The sequence below is a fragment of the Ovis aries genome, chromosome 1 (assembly GCF_016772045.2).
Source record: "Ovis aries strain OAR_USU_Benz2616 breed Rambouillet chromosome 1, ARS-UI_Ramb_v3.0, whole genome shotgun sequence".
NCBI classification, from domain to species: Eukaryota; Metazoa; Chordata; class Mammalia; order Artiodactyla; family Bovidae; genus Ovis; species Ovis aries.
Window position 1 is genome coordinate 105,520,403 of NC_056054.1, and position 22,676 is coordinate 105,543,078.

A 22,676-nucleotide genomic window follows, 5' to 3' on the forward strand; every position below is an offset into this window, starting at 1 on the left:
TTGGTTTGGATTCAACTTGATTCCAGATAATGAATAATTCAGTGCTGTAAATATTTTCTGGAATCCATCTTCTTGTGACAGTTGATCTGTATTACAAAAATAAAATTCATGTTGTGGGGCTGCTTCTCACTTGCTCTCTTACTTTCTAATAACTCACTACACAGAGAGAAAAAGCCTACTGTTTCATGCCTAGAATATAATGACATACAGATACATCTACTGCAATTTCATATTAGATCAGATAGGGCTGGTTGAGAATACAGAGTGTGATCTTTAGGGAGTGTAAAGGGAACAGGTGTCACAAAACTTTACATATTAGGATAGGTTGGTCTGCCCTTTCCTCTATGCTGAGGTTAACAAATGGCAAAAACAACAACAACAACAACAAAACACTAAAATATGAAGATAAATAGTAGATAGAGAAAGAAAAGAGAAAGAAAACCAAAATCTTCAGAATTTAGGGAAAGGAAGGAAGCAGAAGTTGATGGCTGATTTTAACAAGGACAACAACAAAAGACTCAGAGATATAGAAAACAAATTAGTGATTACCAGTAGGGAGAGGGAATGGGGGAGGGGTAATAGAGGGGTAGCAGATTAAGAACGTACAAAATATTATGTATAAAGCAAGCAACAAGGATATATTGTACAACACAAGAATATAGCTAATATTCTATAACTATAAATGGATTATAACCTCTAAAATTATGAATCTCTATACTGTACATCTGTAAATAACATAATATTGTACATCAATTATACTTCAATTATTAAAAAAACAGAAAAAAAGTTGAAGGCAAAAGCAGCAATTATTTGTTAAAATTTCTAATTTTAAATATCTACGAAAAAAAAAAACTACAAATTTTGTGGTTAGAAAAAGTCATGTGCATTACCAAACTACGGACTTAAATTAAAAAACTCTCCCCTTCTCCACCCTTAACCCAACACAAATCCAAAAGATGTATTTTAGAAAAGGAAAAGAGTGGGGTAAATGTTTACATGAAAATGCTTCAAAAGTAATTTGCTTGTAACTTTATATCCTTTTCCTTAATGTAGAAAGGGCCTGTGAACCCTCCAAAATATATGCAAAATTAGGTATATAATATTTTTCTGGGGTAAGAGTCCACAACTTTATTCTCAAAGATATCTGTCAATCGACAGATAAGAACCACTGATGTCATACATTTTTAATACTTTTTTCTTAAATTGCTAATTCACTGCCTCATTCAGGAAAATTATATTCAAGACAAAGACCTACTTCTATCCTACAGCTAATAAATGTGATTTTTAAATATAGTGCTAAACTATGATAACATTCCAATAAATACAAAAATTAACCTAAACAGCCAAGGATTCAGAGACAACAATCCCTGAAGACTGTAATTAGTCCTATAATTCTATACTCTGACAAATGAAGAACTAAGTAAACCACTGAAAATCACAGTCTTAAATTGCTATGCGTTCCTGGCCTTGGATATCTTGATATGATTTTTTTAAAAGCTAAGGAGAAGGAATTTGGGGTACCTTTATAAGAGATTATGCCATCACAGATCTCTTTGAAGATCTGGGCTAGGCGAGCTGCCCGAGCTACTTCAATGTTTTCCTCTGCTGCTGCTAACCGTCTTGTTCGAACAGATCGAGCAGTCTGCAGGGCAGAGAACTGGGTCATGAAGACATCTGGAAGGACAGAGTAAAAATTAGTTTCAGGAAAAGAGGAGCTCTATGTGGCTTTCTCTTCTGTAATGGATTCCTGCTATTTTCTCTATTTTCCTTGAAGTGACTAAGCAGATTAGTAGTTATGGAGTTTTCTCTTTCCTCCTTAAAAAAAAAAAGAAAACACTGGGTTTATTAGAGAGACAAATCCTACAATTTAGAGAGACCTTACTAATGGCCAGGTGCAACAGAGTATAGTAGTTCCAAGTCTGGGTTTCAGATATGTGTGCCTGCTTTTGGATTCTGGTCTTACTACTAACTGTCTGATTTGGGGAAAGATACTTAAACTCTGTGTCTTAGCTTCTCAACTATAAAATGCGAACAGTGGTAGTACAGGCACTTCAGAGATACTGCAGATTTGGTTACAGAACATTACAGTAATGTAAATACTGCAAAAAAGAGAGTCACACAGAGATTGTGGTTTCCCAATGCATGTGAAAAAAATTTTATACTGTAGTCTATTAAGTGTGCAATAGCATTATGTCTAAAAAACCAACATATATACCTCAATTAAAAAATACTTTATTGCCAAAAAAATGCTAAACATTATCTGAGTCTTCAGCAAGTTATAATCTTTTTGCTGGTGGAGGTTCTTGACTTGATATTGATAGCTGCTGACCGATGAGGGTGGTGGCTACTGAAGGATGGGTTGGCTGAGGCAATTTCTGAAGACAAGACAGCAATGTAGTTTGCACATCTTTGACTCTTTTATAAACGATTTCTCTGCAGCATGCAATACTTTTTTCTTCATGCAATGCTCTTTGTTATCATTTTATCCATAGGACTTACTTCAAAATTGGAGTCAACCTTTTCAAACTCTGTTGCTGCCCCTGCCTTAGTAACTAAGTTTATGTAATCTTCTAAATCCTTTGTGCCATTTCAGCAAAATCTTCACAGCATCTTCACCAGGATTCCATCTCAAGAAGTCACTTTCTTTGCTCATCCATAAGAAGGAACTTCTCATCCATGAAGATTTTACCACAATATTGCAGCAGTTCAGTCACACCTTCAGGTCCCCCTTCTAATTTTAGTTCTCTTGCTTTTTCTACCACATCTGCAGTTTACTTCCTACACTGAAGTCTTGATCCCCTCAACATCATCCATGAGGTTTGGACATGACTTCCAAACTCCTATTAATGTTGATATTTTGACCTCCTCCTGGGAACCATGAATATTCTTAATGGGCTCTAGAATCTTTTCCAGGTTTTCAATTTTCTTTGCCCAGATCCATCAGAGGTTCAGTATCTGTGCAGCTGTAGCCTTATGAAATGTATTTCTTGGAGGATAAAACTTGAATAGGGAAATTACTGCTCAATCCACAGGTTGCAGAGTGGATGTTGCACCAGTAGGCATGAAAACAGTATTAATCTCATTGTACACCTCCATCAGAGCTCTTGGGTGATTAGGTACATTGTCAATGAGCAGTGGTATTTTGAAAGGAAATAATTTTTCTTGAGTAGTAGGTCTCAACTGAGGGCTTAAAATATTCAGTAAACCACTTTGTAAGAGATGTGCTATTGTCTAGATTCTGTTGTGGCTCAGCTGGTAAAGAATCTACCTACAATGTGGGAGACCTGGGTTTGATCCCTGGGTTGGGAAGATCCCCTGGAGAAGGGAAAGGCTACCCACTCCAGTATTCTGGCCTAGAGAATTCCAGACTATAGTCTGTGGGGTTGCAAAGAGTTGGACATGACTAAGCAACTTTCACTTCATTTCTTTAAAACAGCAAAGGCAAAGTAGATGGCATCTTTCAGTATTAGGCTATTTCATCTACACAGAAAACCTGTTGTTTAGTGTGGCCACCTTTGTTACTGATCTCATTTTCTGGATAACTTTCTGTAGCTTCTGCGTCAGAACTGGACGCTTCACCTTGTACTTTGATGTTACAGAGTCTTCCCTAAACCTCATGAACTGACCTCTGCCAGCTGCAGTCTTCTCTTCTGCAGCTCTGTCACATCTCTAAGCCTTCACAGAACCGAAGACAGTTCTGGAATAGGCTTGGCGTAAGAGGATGTAGTGGCTGGTTTGACTTTCTATCCAGACCACTCAAACTTTCTCCATATCAACAATAGAGCACAAAATATCAGTCAATAAAAAAATAAAAAGAAAAAAACAAAAAAACCACAGCAAACAACCCAAAATAGGGCAGTTTAACTTTCTTTTCATTTGTGTGTTCACTGCAGTGGCACTTTTTAAATTTCCTTTAAGAACTTTTCCTTTGTATTTGCAACTTGGCTAACTGTTTAGTGCAAGAGACCTAGCTTTTAGCATGTCTTGGCTTAGGCATGCCTTCCTCACTAAGCTTAATCATTTCCAGCTTTTTTTTTTTTTTAAATTTCTAGCTTTTGATTTAAAGTGAGATACGTGCAACTCTTCCTCTCCCTTGAACACTTAGGGCCCACTGAGTGACTTCACTTTCACTTTTCACTTTCATGCATTGGAGAAGGAAATGGCAACCCACTCCAGTGTTCTTGCCTGGAGAATCCCAGGGATGGCAGAGCCTGGTGGGCTGCCGTCTATGGGGTCGCAGAGTCGGACACAACTGAAGCAACTTAGCAGCAGCAGCAGGGTTATTAGTTGGCCTAATTTCAATACTATTGTATTTTAGGTGTTCAGTTCAGTTCAGTCGCTCAGTTGTGTCTGACTCTTTGCGACCCCATGAATCGCAGCACGCCAGGCCTCCCAGTCCGGGAGTTGGTGATGGACAGGGAGGCCTGGCGTACTGCGATTTTGGCGTGCTGCGATTCATGGGGTTGCAAAGAGTTGGACACGACTGAGCGACTGAACTGAACTGAACTGAACACCTAAAATACAACAGTATTGAAATTAGGCCAACTAATAACCCTGCAGTGGGCCCTAAGTGTTCAAGTGAGAGGAAGAGTTGCAGGTATCTCACTTTAAATCAAAAGCTAGAAATTAAAAAAAAAAAAAAAAAAAAAAAGCTGGAAATGATTAAGCTTAGGAAGCCCAAAGATAGGGAGAGAGCCAGGAGATGGGGTGTGGTCGGGTGGAGGATAGCAGAGAAAGGCTAGCCAGCCGGAGTGGTCAGAACACACACAACATTTATTAAATTCACGGTTTGAGGTACCACCAAACCATTACAATAGTAACATCAATGATCACTAATCACAAATCACTGTAACAAATATTGAAAAAATTTGAAATATTGTGAGGATACAAAGGGACAGAATGCTCTTGGAAAAATGGCACTGTAGATTGCTCCAAACAGGGTTGCCACAAAATGGTAGAAAACCGTATCTGCAAAGTGCAGTAAAGTAAGCACAATGTCTATACTTCCCTCAAGAGGAAATCTGTGTAGATTAAATGGAATAACCCTTGTTATACGTTTTAGCTCAGTGCCTGACCTATAATAAATACTCAGGAAATAATTGCTGTTATTTTCAGAAGACTTGAACTAATTGGAAAGTAAGTTCACAGAAATTATGCCAATCAAATCACTGAGAAGATACAAGATTTTGGGTAAATTTCTAGATCAATCTAGTCCCTACTCAAAATGTTGCTTTATACACCATGCAGACTGCTTATACTTTTTTTCCCCTGCTATCCTGTGCTGCTTGCAGGATTTTAGTTCTCTGAACTTGGATTAAACCTGGGCCCTGGCAGTGAAAACACCAAGTCCTAACCATTGGACCACTAGGGAATTTCTTGCTTCTTTATGAGGGAAAGAAAGAGTAAATGAACAGTATGAGGGGAATTCCCTTGTGATCCAGTGGTTGGGACTCTGTGCTTTCACTGAGGAAGGCATGAAGTTTGATCCCTGTTCGTTTGGGGAACTAAGACCCCTCAAGCCGAAGGGTGGTGTGGGAAAGAAAAAAAAAAAGGGCATGAGCTTTTCATACTTAATTTTCAGTTATAAAGGATGCTTGGATGTGTAAAATTTTCTGCTTAAGGTCTGTTCTGGATACCAGATCTGAACTCTGGAGTACTGGTACATTATTCACTCATGAAAGTCAGAAAAAGAAAATCTGAACATCTCTGTATAATGCTGGTCTCAATGTGGAGGAGAACAAAGTACTGAAATTAACACTAATGTCATTTTCTCCTACATTTGGCATCACTGTTTATCCTGTCTGCAAGTTATTTTCTAGGCAGGAAAGGATCCTAAACACAAAAGATCCTCTATATCTAGTAATTATAAGAGTGTAGGTGGTGTCTGGAAGGCTGGTGGAAGGGAGTTTCTTCCTATTCCTTGGAGTAGAGACAAAGAAGTTTAGTGCTGGGATGGATAGGTTATGGTGGACTGATACCTGTAAACTAACAAGAATGTCTCCTGGTCCTTACCAGATTTGATGTTCCCATCATCTCGGCAGATGCCATTCCAACGGGTATATAACGATGCTGAATGAATATTATCACTGGTGTGCTTTACTTCCTCCTGTTTCTGCCGAATCTTCTCCCAGTTTCGGACCAGGAACACATGATGCTTTAATACAAAGTTTCTATAAGGAAGGAAAAAAGGAGCTCCTTTATTCATCCATCCAATGAACATTAACTACATGTTTACTCTATGTAAGCCACTGGTATGATGATATAAATGAATACTTAACAGTGAAATCAGCTGTTTTAAAGAGAACTACATATGGAAAAACATTATTCAGTTTTGCATCTTGAGTTTTTTCACATAACACAAAACATTTCTCTATAATATTTACAAATATCTGACAAATATCACCTAAAAGCTGCAACAATTTTGGCAACTGAAGCATGTTGACTTGAAGGTACAGCTTTATGCACTATTTGTAGAATTCTAAAGAAATATGCCAAGATGAAGTATAGGCTTAGGGTCAGCTGTAACAAAGAGAACTGGACTGATAGATGTAGGTAAAGATATTTAAGATGGATATGCACTGGGCAAACCATGTTAGGTGCAGTGCTACCGCATGGACCTCTAAACTTAAATGAGTTATATGCATCTTGATTAACCCTACACAATTTTGATGATTCTATAATTTGATTTTCACTCTAACAAACATGTAAACAGACGGGACCTTAAGTCTCAAACTATGGGCCTTGGTAAACGGAGGTTAGACTAATTTTATAGTTCGTGACTTGAGCTGCACATTGAGATCACTTGGGGAGTTGTACAAACTATTGATACCTGGGTTCTACTTCTGAAAATTCTGATGTAAGTGGTTTGAAGTGTGGCCTGGGTATAAGGAGTTTTAAAAAGCAACCTAAGCTGCTATGCAGCCAAAGAAGAGACCACTGGACTTCTTTCTTTTACTGAAATGTAAAATTTCTATGATTCAAAGTGAAATATGATGAAAGGGGCTAAAATTATAGTAAAATTACAGATAAGGATGAATTTGCTAAGATACTGGAATACATAGTCAGGGAAGATGCAGGAAATGTCCCAAGACAATTTGAAAAATAGGACATACATATTTATTTCTCTTACTTCAGACATGGACAAATATCTCAATATAGGGAAAAGCAAAGATGACTACTTAAGATCCTTTTTATTGCTCTGTTAATTTATCAACAAAACAGGGATTCTTAATCTCTTCTGTGCCATGCATTCCTTTGGCAGGCTGGTGAACTACATGTAATCCTCCTCTCATCAATGTTAACTAAAAGTATTTAAAATTTTAAGTAATTTTTAGTATACAGGATTAAAACCAAACTGAATAAACTTAGATACAGCTTGCAGAATATTAAACAAAAACCCTGAAGTTGTGATATAGAAATGAACATTAATTTTTAACACATGACAAGATCTAGTGGTGGGTTTAATAACCACAGTAATTTTAAGGTAGAGATGAATATGAATGATATTTTGAGATATCTGTTATGCCTATAACATAGGAAACTGTAAATATTGGTGACAAACTCATAGAAACAGCAACTACTAGATACACACACACGCATTTTTTTTCCTTTGGCCTACAGTCACATTTTAATAAAAAGTTAAATTTCAGTTAGAAATTAGTTCCTTCCTCCAGCCAAGTTCACCCCTGAATGCTTGTTTAAAGTCTTCCTTCAAAAAACAAATGTCTCAACTATATACATGTTTAATAATTTTTAAACCGTCAAGCAAGTCACATAATTTAAAGAGTGCAGATATGAAAATTTTTTTTTTACCTCTCCCGATTGGACATTGGCTTCATTTGTAATTGAGGGGTCAACCTTGTTGGAGTGTTGATGTTTTCACTGGGTTCCTCAGAGAGATGGCCTCTCTAAAAAACAGATGGATTAGATTGAAAGAAAAACAAGATAAATCATAAATCACCTCAGAATAGGAAAACCACTCTAAAGATGCCACCCTGTGGTACATCCCTTATTTCAGTAATTGCCTACATGCAGATATTTGGAGAAAATCATGAGATAATTATTTACCCTTTTCTTCAGCTTGTGCTTAGACTTCCTTTTCTCTTTTGACCGTCCAGACTTTTTATGTGAGGTCACTGGTTGGCTACTTTTGTTGCTGGTGAGTCCATTCATGCGTTGACTCTTGCCTCCAATGATTCCTCGACATTTCTCAAAGCCACACTTACACAGTTGCTTTGAAGGGGAAGAGAATAATGCTTTTAGTTTGAAGTCTAATCTAAAAGTTTAAACAGAATGCCTGAGTATCTGGACACCCAATAATAAGTTTGAATCAAGAAATTTTCATACAGAGGAACATAACTCATTGTGAGTAAAATAAATATAAATGGTTTCCACTGTAGTAGAAAGGAAAGATTAAATTTTGGAAAAACTTCACGAGAAAAATTAAGAATTGAATGGAGACAAAAAATAATTGAACAGTCTCTTCTACAGAGTTCTGAAAGAATGACTGTGACATATGTATCCTAGATAAGTGGAACAAAGAGTAAATCTTTTCCAATGTATTTCTTAGTAGCTACAAATCAATAATGTTCACTGAAGGCTCATGTTATATAGAGTACTATCATAAAGTTCAAACTCCCTCTTGAATTTATCATTCTTACCTGTTTTTCAACGTTGAAGGAATGAAAGTTGTAATCATAGGTGAGTTCAGTACCAGCTGGCATATCTTTAAGAGCATATAGTCCAATCCGGTACACTCCATTAACAGACCTATAGAGAAAGCAATAAGAGTTAAAGGCAGAGATTCATAATACCATGCCTGAGAACCAGAAAGGTTGGAATACTGATTTCAAATTTGCCTCTGTTTCTGTATCCAATCATTCAAGTTTCCTGGCCAGTCACTCCATCTTTAATCTCTTTTTTCTTCTATCCAGTCTGTATAATACTGACAGATTAATAGTCCTAAACCAGTTTTCTGGAAAACATGCTTTCTGCCGTCAAAGGTCAAACTTTTCTTGTTTGGTATTCAAAGTCCTTTTAACATAGGGCATTAGTTTACTTACTAAACAAATTACAATTATTTCCTATGGATAAAAATCTTCTAATTTCTACTGATCTCCACCTTTTTAACCTGTACACAAGTGTCTCTTTTGTTCTATTTTATCTACTTTATTAATAAGGTATCATGTACTGTTCTAGATGCTTTACAGAGTAACATATAATTTTAGCTAACATTTACTGAGTGCTTTTTAAACATTCTTTTCCATTATAGTTTATCACAGGATATAGAATATAGTTCATTGTACTATGCAGTAGGATTTTATTGCTTATCTAATTATTTCTGGCTCTGCTGGGTCTTTGTTGCTGCACAGGCTTTTTTCTAGTTGTGGTGAGCAGAGGTTGTGGCACGAGGGCTTCTCATTACAGTGGCACATCTTATTGTGGAGCACGGCTCTAGGGTGTGTGGGCTTCAGCAATTGTGTTTCTCAGGCTTAGCTGCTCCATGGCAAGTGGGATCTTCCTGAATCAGAAATGAAACCCATACCTCCTACACTGGCAGGCAGATTCTTTACCAGTGAGCCACCAGGGAAGCCCTGTTTATCTATTTTATATATAGTAGTTTATATCTGCAAATCCTTAAATCCTAATTTATCCTTCCCCATCCCTATCCCCTTTGAAAACTGTACGATTCTCTATGCCTGAAGGTCTGTTTCTGTTTTATAAATAAGTTAATTTGTACATTTTAGATGCCACATACGAAAGTGAAGGTGTAAGCTGCTCAGTAGTGTCCGACACTGTGACTCCTTGGACTGTAACCCGCCAGGCTCCTCTGTCCATGGAATTCTCCAGACAAGATTACTAGAGTGGGTTGCCATTCCCTTCACTAGGGGATCTTCCTGACCCAGGGATCAAACCCAGTCTCCTGCACTGCAGGCAGATTCTTTACCATCTAAGCCATCAGGGAAGCCCAGATTCCATATATAAGTGATATCATGTGGTATTTTTCTTTCTCTGACTTACTTCACTTAGTATTATAATCTCTAAGTCCATCCATGTTGCTGCAAATGGCATTATTTCATTCTTTTTTATGTCCGAGTAGCATACACACACACACATATACAGCATATATACAGACACATCTTTATTCATTCATCTTTAAATGTCCCCTCCCTCTTGAACCTCCCTCCTACCCCATCCAACACCTCTAGGTTGTCACAGCACTGGTTTGAGCTCCATGAGTCATACAGCATATTCCCACTAGCTATCTATCTTACATATGGTGGTGTATATATTTCCATGCCACTTTCTCCATTCGTCCTACCCTCTCCTTCCCCTGCGGGGTCCACAGACCTGTTCTCTGTATCTGTGTCTCCACTGCCACCCTGCAAATTCCACTGATCTCTTGATGGACACTTAGATGGCTTCCATGTCTTAGTTGCTGTAAATAATGCTGTTATGAACATTAAAGTGCATAAATTTTTGAATTAAGTGTTTTCTCTAGGTATAGGCCCAGGAGTGGGACTGCTGGATCATATGGCAACTCTACTTTTAGTTTATTAAGGAATCTCCATATTGTTTTCCATAGTGGCTGCATCAATTTACATTTCTACCAACAGTATAAGGGGCGTTCCTTTTCTCCACACCCTCTCCAGCATTTGATACTGGTAGACCTTTTAATGATGGCCATTCTGGCCAGCGTGAGGTGATACCTTGTTGTAGTTTTGATTAGCATTTGTCAATAATTAGCAATGTTGAACATCTTTTCAAATGCTTGGTCATCTGTACATCTTCTTTGGAGTAATGTCTATTTAGTTCTTCTGACCAACTGATTTCTTTTTTTTTTTTGTAATTGAGTTATAAGAGCTGTGTGTATATTTTGGAAATGAAGCCCTTGTTGGTTGCATCATTTGCAAATATTTTCTCTCAGTTCCTAGGTTGTCTTTTTGTTTTGTTTATGGTTTCCTTTGCTGTGCAAGAGCTTGTAAGTTTGATTAGGTCCCATTTATTTTAGTCTATACCCGTGGTTGGGAAACTATGGAGGCAGACAAATTCCCCCCAGGTCTTTCTAAATTTTTATTGGCGCACAGCCACATTCCAAGATTGCTGACCCTTTTTCCATACCATAACATTTAAAATTTGATCCTATACTAAAATATATTGTATTAAAAACATGGGGGGGGGAAGAGGCATAACTTATAAGAATACAAAATTTTAAATGTATAGTTTGTTGAATTTTATGTATCTCTACACTTGTGTAACCTCTTTCCCAGTCAGTACCCTCCCCCAAAGAATTGCCACCATTCTAATTTCTATCCACATAGAGATTATAGTTTCATCTGTTTTAAACTTAAATTAAATGGAATCATACAGAATATATAGTATTATGTACAATTATATGCCTACCTTCTTTGACTCAATGTTGCACTCTATTATAGTATACCTTTATACTGCTGTGTAGTATTCCATTATATGAATTTAGCAAAATTTACCGATCTATTTTATTGCTGATAAACAATGGACTATATTCAGTTTTCAGCTATTATTAAAAAAAAAAAAATTTCTGGGAAAAGTCCCTGGTTGCCTAGCAGTTAGGATTCTGGGCTTTCACTGCTATGGCCTGGGTTTAATCTCTGGTCAGGGAACTGAGATCCCACAAGCTGCGCGGCACAGCCTTAAAAAAAAATTTCTGTGGATATTCTTGCACATGCCTTTTTAATTTTTTTGCACCTGTCTTTTGAATATAAACACTCATTTATGTTGGGGATATACTTATGAGTAGGGTTGCTAGTTTACTAGATGTGTTTATTAGCTTTGGTAGGTACAAACATCTTTTATAAGTTGTCATACCAATTTACAGTTCCACCAGCAGTAACACAAAAAAACCATTCACGTTGTGTTATACCCTTGTTAACACTCTGAATGTTAATATGGGTTAATTAACATTTTTCTCTGATGACTAAAATATTAAGCACCTTTTGATTACTGACCACTTTTATATTCTGACGTGTCTATTACCTTTTTTAAAAATTAGATTGTCTTTTTCTTACTGATTCACAGATTCTAAACTTCATCCAGAAGTAAGTTCTTTGTCAGATAAACACATTGTAAATACCCCTTTCGCAGTGTATGGCGTGCTTTTACACTCAAAAGTTTCCTTTGGATGAATAGACATTGTTAATTTTATCAGTTCTTTTATCTTTAGTGCTATTTATATCCTGTTTAAGATAATTTTATCTATCCCAAGTATATGAAAATATTCTCCCATGTGAAAAGGGAACCCTCCTACACTGTTGGTGGGAATGAAAGTTGGTGAAGCCACTGTGGAAAACAGTATGGAGGTTTCTCTGAAAACTAAAAATAGAATTACCATATGACTAAGCAATCCCACTCCTGGGCATATATCCAGACAAAGCTATAATTCAAAAAGATACATATACCCCTATGTTCATAGCACCACTATCCACAATAACCAAAACATGGAAGCAACTTAAATGTCCACGGATAGATAAATGGATAAAGAAGATGTAGTGTATAAACACACACACACACACACAGACACACACAGACACACACACACACACACACACACACACACACACACGGGGAATACTATCCAGCCCTAAACAAGAATGAAATAATGCCATTTGCAGCAACATGGATGCAACCAGAGGTTATCATACTAAGTGAAAGAAGTCAGAAAGACAAATACCGTATGATTATCACCTATATATAGAATCTAAACTACAACACAAATGAATCTATCTATGCAACAGAAACAGAATCAGGGACACAGAGAATAGACTGGCGGTTGCCAAGGGAGAGGGGAGTAAAAAGGACTGGATTGAGAGTCTGGGATTAGGAGATACAAACTGATACATATAGAATGGATAAACGACAAGGTCCTAACTATATAGCACAGGGAACTATATTCGATATCCTGTGATAAACCCTAATGGAAAACCAAAAAATATATAACTGTAATATATGTATGTATAAAGAGTCATGTCTCTTTGTATAACGTAAATATATATATACAAAATATATATGTATATGTATACATATGTATGCTGCTGCTGCTGCTGCTAAGTCGCTTCAGTCGTGTCCAACTCTGTGCGACCCCATAGATGGCAGCCCACCAGGCTTCCTCGTCCCTGCGATTCTCCAGGTAAGAATACTGGAGTGGGTTGCCATTTCTTTCTCCAATGCATGAAAGTAAAAAGTGAAAGTGAAGTCGCTCAGTCGTGTCCGACTCTTGGCAACCCCATGGACTGCAGCCTACCAGGCTCCTCCATCCATGGATTTTCCAGGCAAGAGTACTGTATAATATATATGTATAAGAAAAAATATATATGTATTAAAAAATATATGTATACATATATAAAAATATATCTATATATACATAATAAAAAGACAAAGAAAAAATGTGTATATATGTATAATAATATATGTGTATAATATATATATGTTAACTGAGTCACTAAGCTGTACAGCAGTAATTAACACAACATTGTAATTCAATTATACTTCAATAAAAAGTAAATTTAATAAATATTCTCTCATGTTGCCTATACAAACATGATTGCTTCAATGGTGATATTTAGGTCTGAGAGTCATCTTAATTTTTGTGTGTGTATTCACGCAGGAGCCTATGACTCAAAACCACTTATTAAAAGCCATCCTTTCCTAACTGACTTGCAGTGGAACCTATGTCATAAAATCAGGTGATAGTACATTTATGTGTCTTTACCTGGACTCCTGCTGCTGCTGTGTGCACTCAGTCATGTCTGACTCTTTGTGACCCTATGGATTGGAGCCCACCAAGCTCCTCTGTTTATGGGATTTTCCGGGCAAGAATACTGGAATGAGTTGCCATTTCTTCCTCCAGGGGATCTTTCTGACCCAGGGATCAAACGTGTGTCTCTTGCATCTCCTGCATTGGCAGACGAATTCTTTACCACTAAGCCACCTAGGAAGCCCCTTATGCTATTCCATTTGTCTATTAATCTAGCCCAAGCAAACACATACTCTTTTACTGTACCTCTACAGTAAGTCTTGAAATTAGTAGTTCAAGTCCTTAAATTTTTTTCTTCAAGATCATCTTACCTTTTTAAGGTCCTTCACAATTAGATGTATGTTTTGGAATCAGCCTGTCAATTCCCCTAAAAATTGAATTTCAATTTATAGATCTGGTAAGAACTGACATCTCAAAAATATTTGAGATTTATAATCCATAAACATGGTGTATTTCTCCGTTAATTTAGGTGGTCTTTTCTCCCAATAATGTTTGGTGGTCTTCAGTGCTGATGTCCTACAAACTCTCATTCAGTTTATTCTAATGTTTTATGAAGTGGAAGAGAAGTGGCAGTGGACACTCTTATAGAATGTTGTTCATACGAGCCTATTTTTCTTCAACTGTGTTAAAACACATGTAACAAAGTCTATAACCTTAACCACTTAAAAATGTACAGTTCAGTGGTATTAAGAACATCCACACTGGACTTCCTTAGTGGTCTAGTGGTCAAGACTACATGCTTCCACTGCAGGGGGCACAGGTTCAATTCCTGATCGGCTAACTAAGATCTCACATACTGTGAGGTGTAGCCAAAAGAAGAAAAAGGAAACAAAAAAGAAAATTCATGTTGTGTAGTCAGCTCCACCACGCAAGTCCACCTCTTTCTGTCCTGTAAAATGGACTCTGTCCCTATGAAACAATAACTTTCAAACTCTCCTTCCTCCAGCCTCAGACAACCACTCCTCTACGGTCTCTACGATTCTAACTACTTTTAAACATCTCATGTAAGTGGAATCACACAGTAGTATCTGTCTTTTTGTGACTGGATTATTTCACCTAGCATAATGTCCTCAAGGTCTATCGATGTTGTAGTACATCGCAAAACTTTCTTCTTTTTAAAGGCTGAATTTTATTGTATGTAAAAACCAGATTTTCCTTATCCCTTCATCCATTATGGACATCTGGGTTCTTCCACATTTAAGCTACTCTGAATAACGTTACTAAAATACGGGGGTGCAGATATCTCTTTGAGAACCTCCTTCAATTCTTTTGGATATACACTCAGAAGCTGGACTGCTGGATTATACAGAAATTTTATTTTTAATTTGTTGAGGAACATCCCTACCCTTTTCCACTGTGGATATATCATTTTTATATTTCCAATAGAGTACAAGGGTTTCTATTTCTTAACATCCTTGTCAATACTTATTGTTTCCTGTCATTTCCACAGTAGCTATTCTGAGGGTGTGAGGTAGTATCTTATGGTTTTGAATTGTATATCCTTAATGATCAGTCATTTTGAATATATTTTTATTTGTTTACTGGCCATCTGCATATTTTCTTTGGAGAAATATATTAATATATTAAAGTTCTCTGTCCATTCTGAATTGGGTTTTTTTGTTGTTGTTGAGTTTCAGGGGTTCTCTATATATTCTTGATGCTAATACATTATCAGATATATGACTTGCAAATATTTTCTCCCATTCTGTGGGCAGCCTTTTGTTCTGTGTATAGTATCTTTTGATTTTTTTATGAAGTTCAGTTTATTTTTTCTTTGGTTACCTGTGCCTTAGATGTCATACCCCCAAAATTATTTCCAAGTCCAGTGTTGTGAAACTTTTGTTCTGTCTTCAAGTTTTATTGTTTTAGGTCTTATATTTAGGTTCTTGATTGGTTTCAATTAATTTTTGTGTAGTGTTTGGTAGGGGGCCAACTTCATACTTCTGCAGAGGATACTGAGTTTTCCTAGCATCTTTTACTGAAAAGAGTATCCCCTTCTCACTAAACGGTTTTGGCACACTTCGGTCGTCTCCTTCTCCTCCTGCCCCCAATCCCTCCCAGCATCATAGTCTTTTCTAATGAGTCAACTCTTCACATGAGGTGGCCAAAGTACTGGAGTTTCAGCTTTACCATCATTCCCTCCAAAGAAATCCCAGGGCTGATCTCCTTCAGAATGGACTGGTTGGATCTCCTTGAAGTCCAAGGGACCCTCAAGAGTCTTCTCCAACACCACAGTTCAAAAGCATCAATTCTTCGGTGCTCAGCCTTCTTCACAGTCCAACTCTCACATCCATACATGACCACAGGAAAAACCATAGCCTTGACTAGGTGGACCTTAGTCGGCAAAGTAATGTCTCTGCTAGATTGGTCATAACTTTTCTTCCAAGGAGTAATATGTAGGGGTTTGTTTCAAGGTTCTTTATTCTATTTAATGGGTCTATATGCCTGTCTTTATGCCTATACCATACATACTGCTTTGATTACTCTGACTTTGTAGTAACTTTTCAAATTAAGTGTGAATCCTTCACTTCTGCTCTTTTTTAGGATTATTTTGGTTATTTGGGGGTCCTTTGAGATTCCATATGAATTTTCAGATAGGTTTGATTTCTGAAAAAAAAAGTGTCATGGGGATTTTGATAGGAATTACACTGACTCTGTAGATCACTTTGGGTAATAGTGCCATTTTAATAAAATCAAATCTTATCTATGAACATGAGATGTGTTACCACTCATTTATGTCTTTAACAATGTTTTATAGCTTTCATGTACAATTCTTTCACCTCATTAAGTTAATTTTAAGTACTTCCTTCTTTTTCATGATACTGCAAATGGAACTGTTTTTATAATTTCCATTTCAAAATGCTCAATGTTTGCATATACAAATGCAACTACAGAAGACCATACAATATGCAAACAAAGATAATTTTATTCTTCATTTCCAATTTGGATGCCTTTTATATCTGTCTGATTTTCTTCTGGTTTGAGCTTCCAGTATTATTTTGCATAAAATGGTGAATGTGGGCATCCTTGTCCTGTTCTTGATCTTAGAGGAAAAGCTTTCAGTCTTTCACTACTGAGAGTTTTCATATATGGCTTTTATTACGTTGAGGCAGTCTTTCTATTTCTATTTTGTTGAGTATCTTTATCATGAAGAGGGAGTTGAATTTTGTCAAATGCTTTTTTCCTCCATCAATTGAGATGACCATGTGACTTCTTTTCTCCTTTACTTTCCTGATGTAGTGTATCGCACTGGTCAATTTTCCTATGCTGAACAATCCTTGCCTTCCAGGATGAAATTCCACAGTCACTGTGCACAATTCTTTTAATATGCTGGTGAATTGCTTGCTAGTATTTTGCTGAGGATTTTTGCATCAATGTTCATAACAGGTATTGGTCTGTAGTTTTCTTGGGGAGTCTTTGCTAAGCTTTGGCATCAGGGTTATGTTTGCTTCATAGGGTAAATGAAGCTTTGCTTCAGTTTTTCTGAAAAATTTGAATTGGTACTAACTTGATAGAATTCACCAGTAAAACCATCAAGTCAAGGGCTTTTCTTTGTTGGGAGATTTTTGATTACTGATTCAATACATTTGTTAGTTACAGGTTTATTCAGATTTTTTATTTCTTCATGATTTAGTCATAGTAGGTTTTGTGGTTCTAGAAACTTGTCCATCTCAACTAGGTTATCTGATTTTTTGGTGTACATCTGTTCATAGTATTCTCTTTTAATCTTTTTCATTTCTGTAGCATTGGTAGTAATGTCCCCACTTTCATTTCATTTCTGAGTTTAGTAATTTGAATCCTTTCTTCTTCATCCCTATAGCTAAAGGTTTGTTATCTTTTTGAAGAACCAACTTTTGGTTTCACTGATTTTCTCTATTGTTTTTCTATTTTAGATTTTAATTATCTCTGTTCTCATTCTCATCTTTATTACTTCCTTCCTTTTGCTAACTTTAGATTTGTGTTGTGTGGTGCTAAGTTGCTTCAGTAGTGTCCAGCTCTTTGTGATCCTACAGATTATAGCCTGCCAGGTTTCTCTGTCCATGGGGTTCTCCAGCCCTAACTTTAGATTCAGTTTGCTCTTTTTCTAGGTCATTAAGTTGTAAAGTAGGCTTCCCTGGCGGTTCAGATGGTAAAGAATCTGCCTGTAATGCAGGGGATCCAGGTTCAATCCCTGGGTTGGGAAGATCCCCTGGAGAAGGGAATGGATCCCACTCTAGTATTCTTGCCTGGAGAATTTCATGGACAGAGAAGCCTGGCATCCACAGGGTCACAAAGAGTCTGACACAAATGAGCACCTAACACTTCCACTCTAAGTTGTAAAGTTAGCTTGTTAATTTGAGCCCTTTCTTATTTTTTAATGTAAGCATTTATAGCTACAAAATTCCCACATAGTGCTGCTGCTGCTGCATCCCATAGGTTTTGGTACTTTATACTATTTTCATCCATCTCTAAGTATTTAATAATTTCCCTTGTGATTTCTTCTCTGACCAACTATATTACTGGTTTTCTAACTTCCATCTCTTGTGGTTAGAGAAGATACCTTCTATAATATCTATCTTTTAAAATCTACTGGGGACTTCCCTGGTAGCTCAGTTGTAAAGAATCCACCTGCCAATGCAGGAGACATGGGTTTAATCTCTGATCCATGGAGATCCCACATGACGTGGAGCAACTAACCCCATGAGCCATAACTACTGGGCCTGTGCTCTAGAGCCCATGAGCCACAACTTCTGAAGCCTGCACAGCCTAGAGCCCACGTTCCACGAGAAGTGAAGCCACCACAATGAGAAGCCTGCTACTAGAGAGTAGCTCCTGTGCACCAAAACTAGAGAAAAGCCTGTGTAGCAATGAAGACCCAGCAGAGCCAAAAATAAAAATAAAAACCTATTGACCTGGTTGGGGAGTTAAGATCCCACAAACCATGCAGTGTGGCCTAAAAAACAGAAATCAGTGTCTCAGTGTGCCAGTTTTGGTTCAGTGGTTAAGACGCTGCACTGCTAACGCAGGGGGCGTGGGTTCAATTCCTGGTCTGGGAACTAAGATGCCACACGCTATGTGGCATGGCCAAAAAATAAAAAAATCTACTGAGACTTAATTTCTGCCTAACAAAATGTCCCATGTGCACTTGGGAAGAATGTAAATGCTGTTGTTGGGTGGGGTCTTTGTATTTTTTTTAGATCTAGTTGGTTTATTATGTAAGTTCTCTATTCCTTACTTACCTCTCCGGTTGTTCTTTTCATTATCAAGGGGGGGAGTTGAAGTCTCCCAATTATTACTGCAGAATTATTTCTCCCTTCAACTGTCAGTTTTTGCTTCATATATTTTGAAGTTCTGTCATGTGTGTGAATGTTTACAACTGTTACATCTTCTTGCTGAATCTTTTTAAGAAACATATGGCCTTCTTCATCTCTCTTAACCTTTTCGGGTTTAAAGTCTATTTTAGCCACTCCCACTCTCTTCTGGCTACTAGTTACTGACATGGAACATCTTCTTCCATCCTTTCACTTTCAACCTGGCTGTGTCTTTGGATGTTCAGTGAGTCTCTTATACACAGTATACAGGTGGATGATGTATTTTTGAATTAATTAATTAGGCTGCATTGGGTCTTTGTTGCAGCACATGGGATCTTTTGTTGTGGCACGCGAGCCCACTAGTTGCACTGAGTGGGCTTCGTTGCCCAGTAGCATATGGGATCTTAGTTCCCTGATCAGGGATCAAACCTGCATCCCCTGTACTACAAGGTGAGTTCTTAACCACTGGACCACCAGGGAAGCCCCAGGATCATGTGCTTGTAATCTATTCTGCCAATCTTTAAAAAAAAAAAATTAAGACCTAATTGACATAAAATATTATATTAGTTTTAGGCGTAACATTATGATTTATTATATGTATATACTGCAAAATGATCACTACAATGACTCTAGTTAACATCCATCACCATGCATAGTATCAGATTATTTTCTTGTGATAAGATTTTTAAGATTCATTCTCTAAGCAAGTTTCAAATATACAATGTAGTATTATTAACTATAGTCACCAGGCTATACATTACATCCTCAGTTGTTATTTATTTGGACCACCTTCACCTTTTTCCAAGCTTGCAAACCCTTATCTCTGGCAACTACCAATTTGTACCTGAGTTTGCTTTTTTTTCAAAAGATCCTATACAAGTGAGGTCATATGGAACTAGTCTCTCTATCTCATTTAGCGTAACAAGGCCATTCATTTTGTTACAAATGGCTGTATTTCCTGCATTTTTGTGGCTAAATATTCCATTGTAGACACAGAACACATTTTCTTTATCCACTGATGAATACTTAGGTTGTTTCCATGCCTCAGCTACTATGAGTAACGCCATAATGAACATGGGATACAGATAATCATTTTGAGTTAGTGTTTTTCTTTTCCTTCAGATAAATACCGAGAAATGGCACTGCTGGGTTGTATGGCACTTCTATTTTTAATTTTCCTAGGAACCTCCATATGATTTTTGACAGTGGCTGTACCAATTTAAATTACCACCAACAGTGCACAAGGCCCCCCCCCCGCCCCTGTCCCGGCTTTTTTTACATTCTCACTAACATTTATTACTTCTTATCTGTTTGAGAATAGCCATTCTAATAGGTGTGAGGTGGTTATCTCATTGTGGTTTTGACTTGCATTTCCCTGATAGTTAGTGTGACATTCAGTTCAGTTCAGTCGCTCAGTTGTGTCCAACTCTTTGCGACCACGTGAATCGCAGCACGTCAGGCCTCCCTGTCCATCAACTCCCGGAGTTCACTCAAATTCACGTCCATTATGTCGGTGATGCCATCCAGCCATCTCATCCTGGGTCGTCCCCTTCTCCTCCTGCCCCCAATCCCTCCCAGCATCAGAGTCTTTTCCAATGAGTTAACGCTTCCCATGAGGTGGCCAAAGTACTGGAGTTTCAGCTTTAGTATCATTTTTTCCAAAGAAATCCCAGGGCTGATCTCCTTTAGAATGGACTGGTTGGATTTCCTTGCAGTCCAAGGGACTCTCAAGAGTCTTCTCCAACACCACAGTTCAAAAGCATCAATTCTTCGGCGCTCAGCTTTCTTCACAGTCCAACTCTCACATCCATACATGACCACTGGGAAAACCATAGCCTTAACTAGACAGACCTTTGTTGGCAAAGTAATGTCTCTGCTTTTGAATATGCTATCTAGGTTGGTCATAACTTTTCTTCCAAGGAGTAAGCATCTTTTAATTTCATGGCTGCAGTCACCATCTGCAGTCATTTTGGAGCCCCAAAAAATAAAGTCTGACACTGTTTCCCCATCTATTTCCCATGAAATGATGGGACCAGATGCCATGATCTTTGTTTTCTGAATGTTGAGCTTTAAGAGAGTTCCAGAAAAACATCTATTTCTGCTTTAGTGACTATGCCAAAGCCTTTGACTGTGTGGATCACAATAAACTGTGGAAAATTCTGAAAGAGATGGGAATACCAGACCACCTGACCTGCCTCTTGAGAAACCTGTATGCAGCTCAGGAAGCAACAGTTAGAACTGGACATGGAACAACAGACTGGTTCCAAATAGGAAAAGGAGTATGTCAAGGCTGTATATTGTCACCCTGCTTATTTAACTTCTATGCAGAGTACATCATGAGAAATGCTGGGCTGGAAGAAGCACAAGCTGGAATCAAGATTGCCGGGAGAAATATCAATAACCTCAGATATGCAGATGACACCACCCTTATGGCAGAAAGTGAAGAGTGTGACATTAAGCACCTTTTAATGTACCTGTTGGTCATCTGTATGTCTGCTTTAAAAGTATATTCAGATTTTCCAACTATATTTAATTGGATTTTCTATTTTGCTATTGACTTGTATGCTTTCCTTATATATTTTGAATATTAACACCTCACTAGATTTGCTAATATTTTCTCCCATTCTGTAGGCTGCTTTTTCATTTTGTTTATGGTTTCCATTGTTGTACAGAAACATTTTAGTTTGACCAGTCTCACTTGTTCATTTCTGCTTTTAATGCCCTACTTCTGGTGTTAAAACAAACAAAAATATCATTGTCAAAACTGATGACAAGGAGCTTATCCTGTTTTTTTTTCTAGGAATTTCATGGTTTTAGGTCTTACATTTAAGTCTTTAAATTGATTTCTGTTTCTGTTGAAAGACAGTGATCCAATTTCATTCTTTTGCATGTGGCTGTGCAGTTTTCTCACACACCCTTTATTGAAAAGACTGCCCTTTCCCTATTGTATATTCTTGGCTCCTCTGCCATAAATCAATTGGCCATACATGCATGGGTTTATTTCTGGGCTCTCTATTCTATTCCATTCATCTATGTATCTGTTTTGTTTTGATTACTATAGCTTTGTAATATAGTCTGAAATCAGAATATATGTTGCCTTCAGCTTTGTTCTTTGTCAAGACTGTTTTGACTATTTGAGATTTTTTGTGGTTCCACCTAAGTTTTAGGATTATTCTACTTCTGAGGAAAGTGCCATTGGAATTTTATCTTTATTGTACTGAATTTGTAGGATGCTTTGTGTAGTACAGACATTTAAGCAGTAATAACTCTTCAAATCCATGAGCACAGAGTATCTTTTCATTTATTTATGTCTCCTGTAAGCTCTCATCACTAGCTTACAGTTTTCAGTGTACAGGTTTTTACTTCCTTGGCTAAATTTATTCCTAGGTATTTTATTCTTTTTGATGCTATTGCAAAAAGATTGTTTTTTAATTTCTGACAGTTACTTGTGTATGAAAATGCAACTGATTTTTATATTTTGATTTTGTCTCCTGAAACTTCAATAAATTTTCAGTTCTAAAATGATTTCTGATGGGAGTTTTTAGGGTTTTCTACATGTAATTCTATTTGCAAACAATATTTTTTCTATATGT

General features: G+C 37.2%; 1 protein-coding gene across 10 annotated transcripts in view; it reads right to left on the reverse strand.

Annotated features, from left to right (window-relative positions):
* Positions 1–22,676, reverse strand: part of ASH1L (ASH1 like histone lysine methyltransferase) — a 205,453-nt gene that overhangs the window by 13,728 nt on the left and 169,049 nt on the right. For all 10 annotated transcript variants that reach the window (XM_060414913.1, XM_012182890.5, XM_060414916.1 and 7 more), the window contains 5 exons: positions 8,661–8,769; positions 8,068–8,232; positions 7,813–7,907; positions 6,013–6,170; positions 1,522–1,674 (listed from right to left, as the gene is read on the reverse strand). In XM_060414913.1, coding sequence (XP_060270896.1) covers positions 1,522–1,674; positions 6,013–6,170; positions 7,813–7,907; positions 8,068–8,232; positions 8,661–8,769 — 680 coding nt within the window. The remainder of the gene's footprint in view (positions 1–1,521; positions 1,675–6,012; positions 6,171–7,812; positions 7,908–8,067; positions 8,233–8,660; positions 8,770–22,676) is intronic.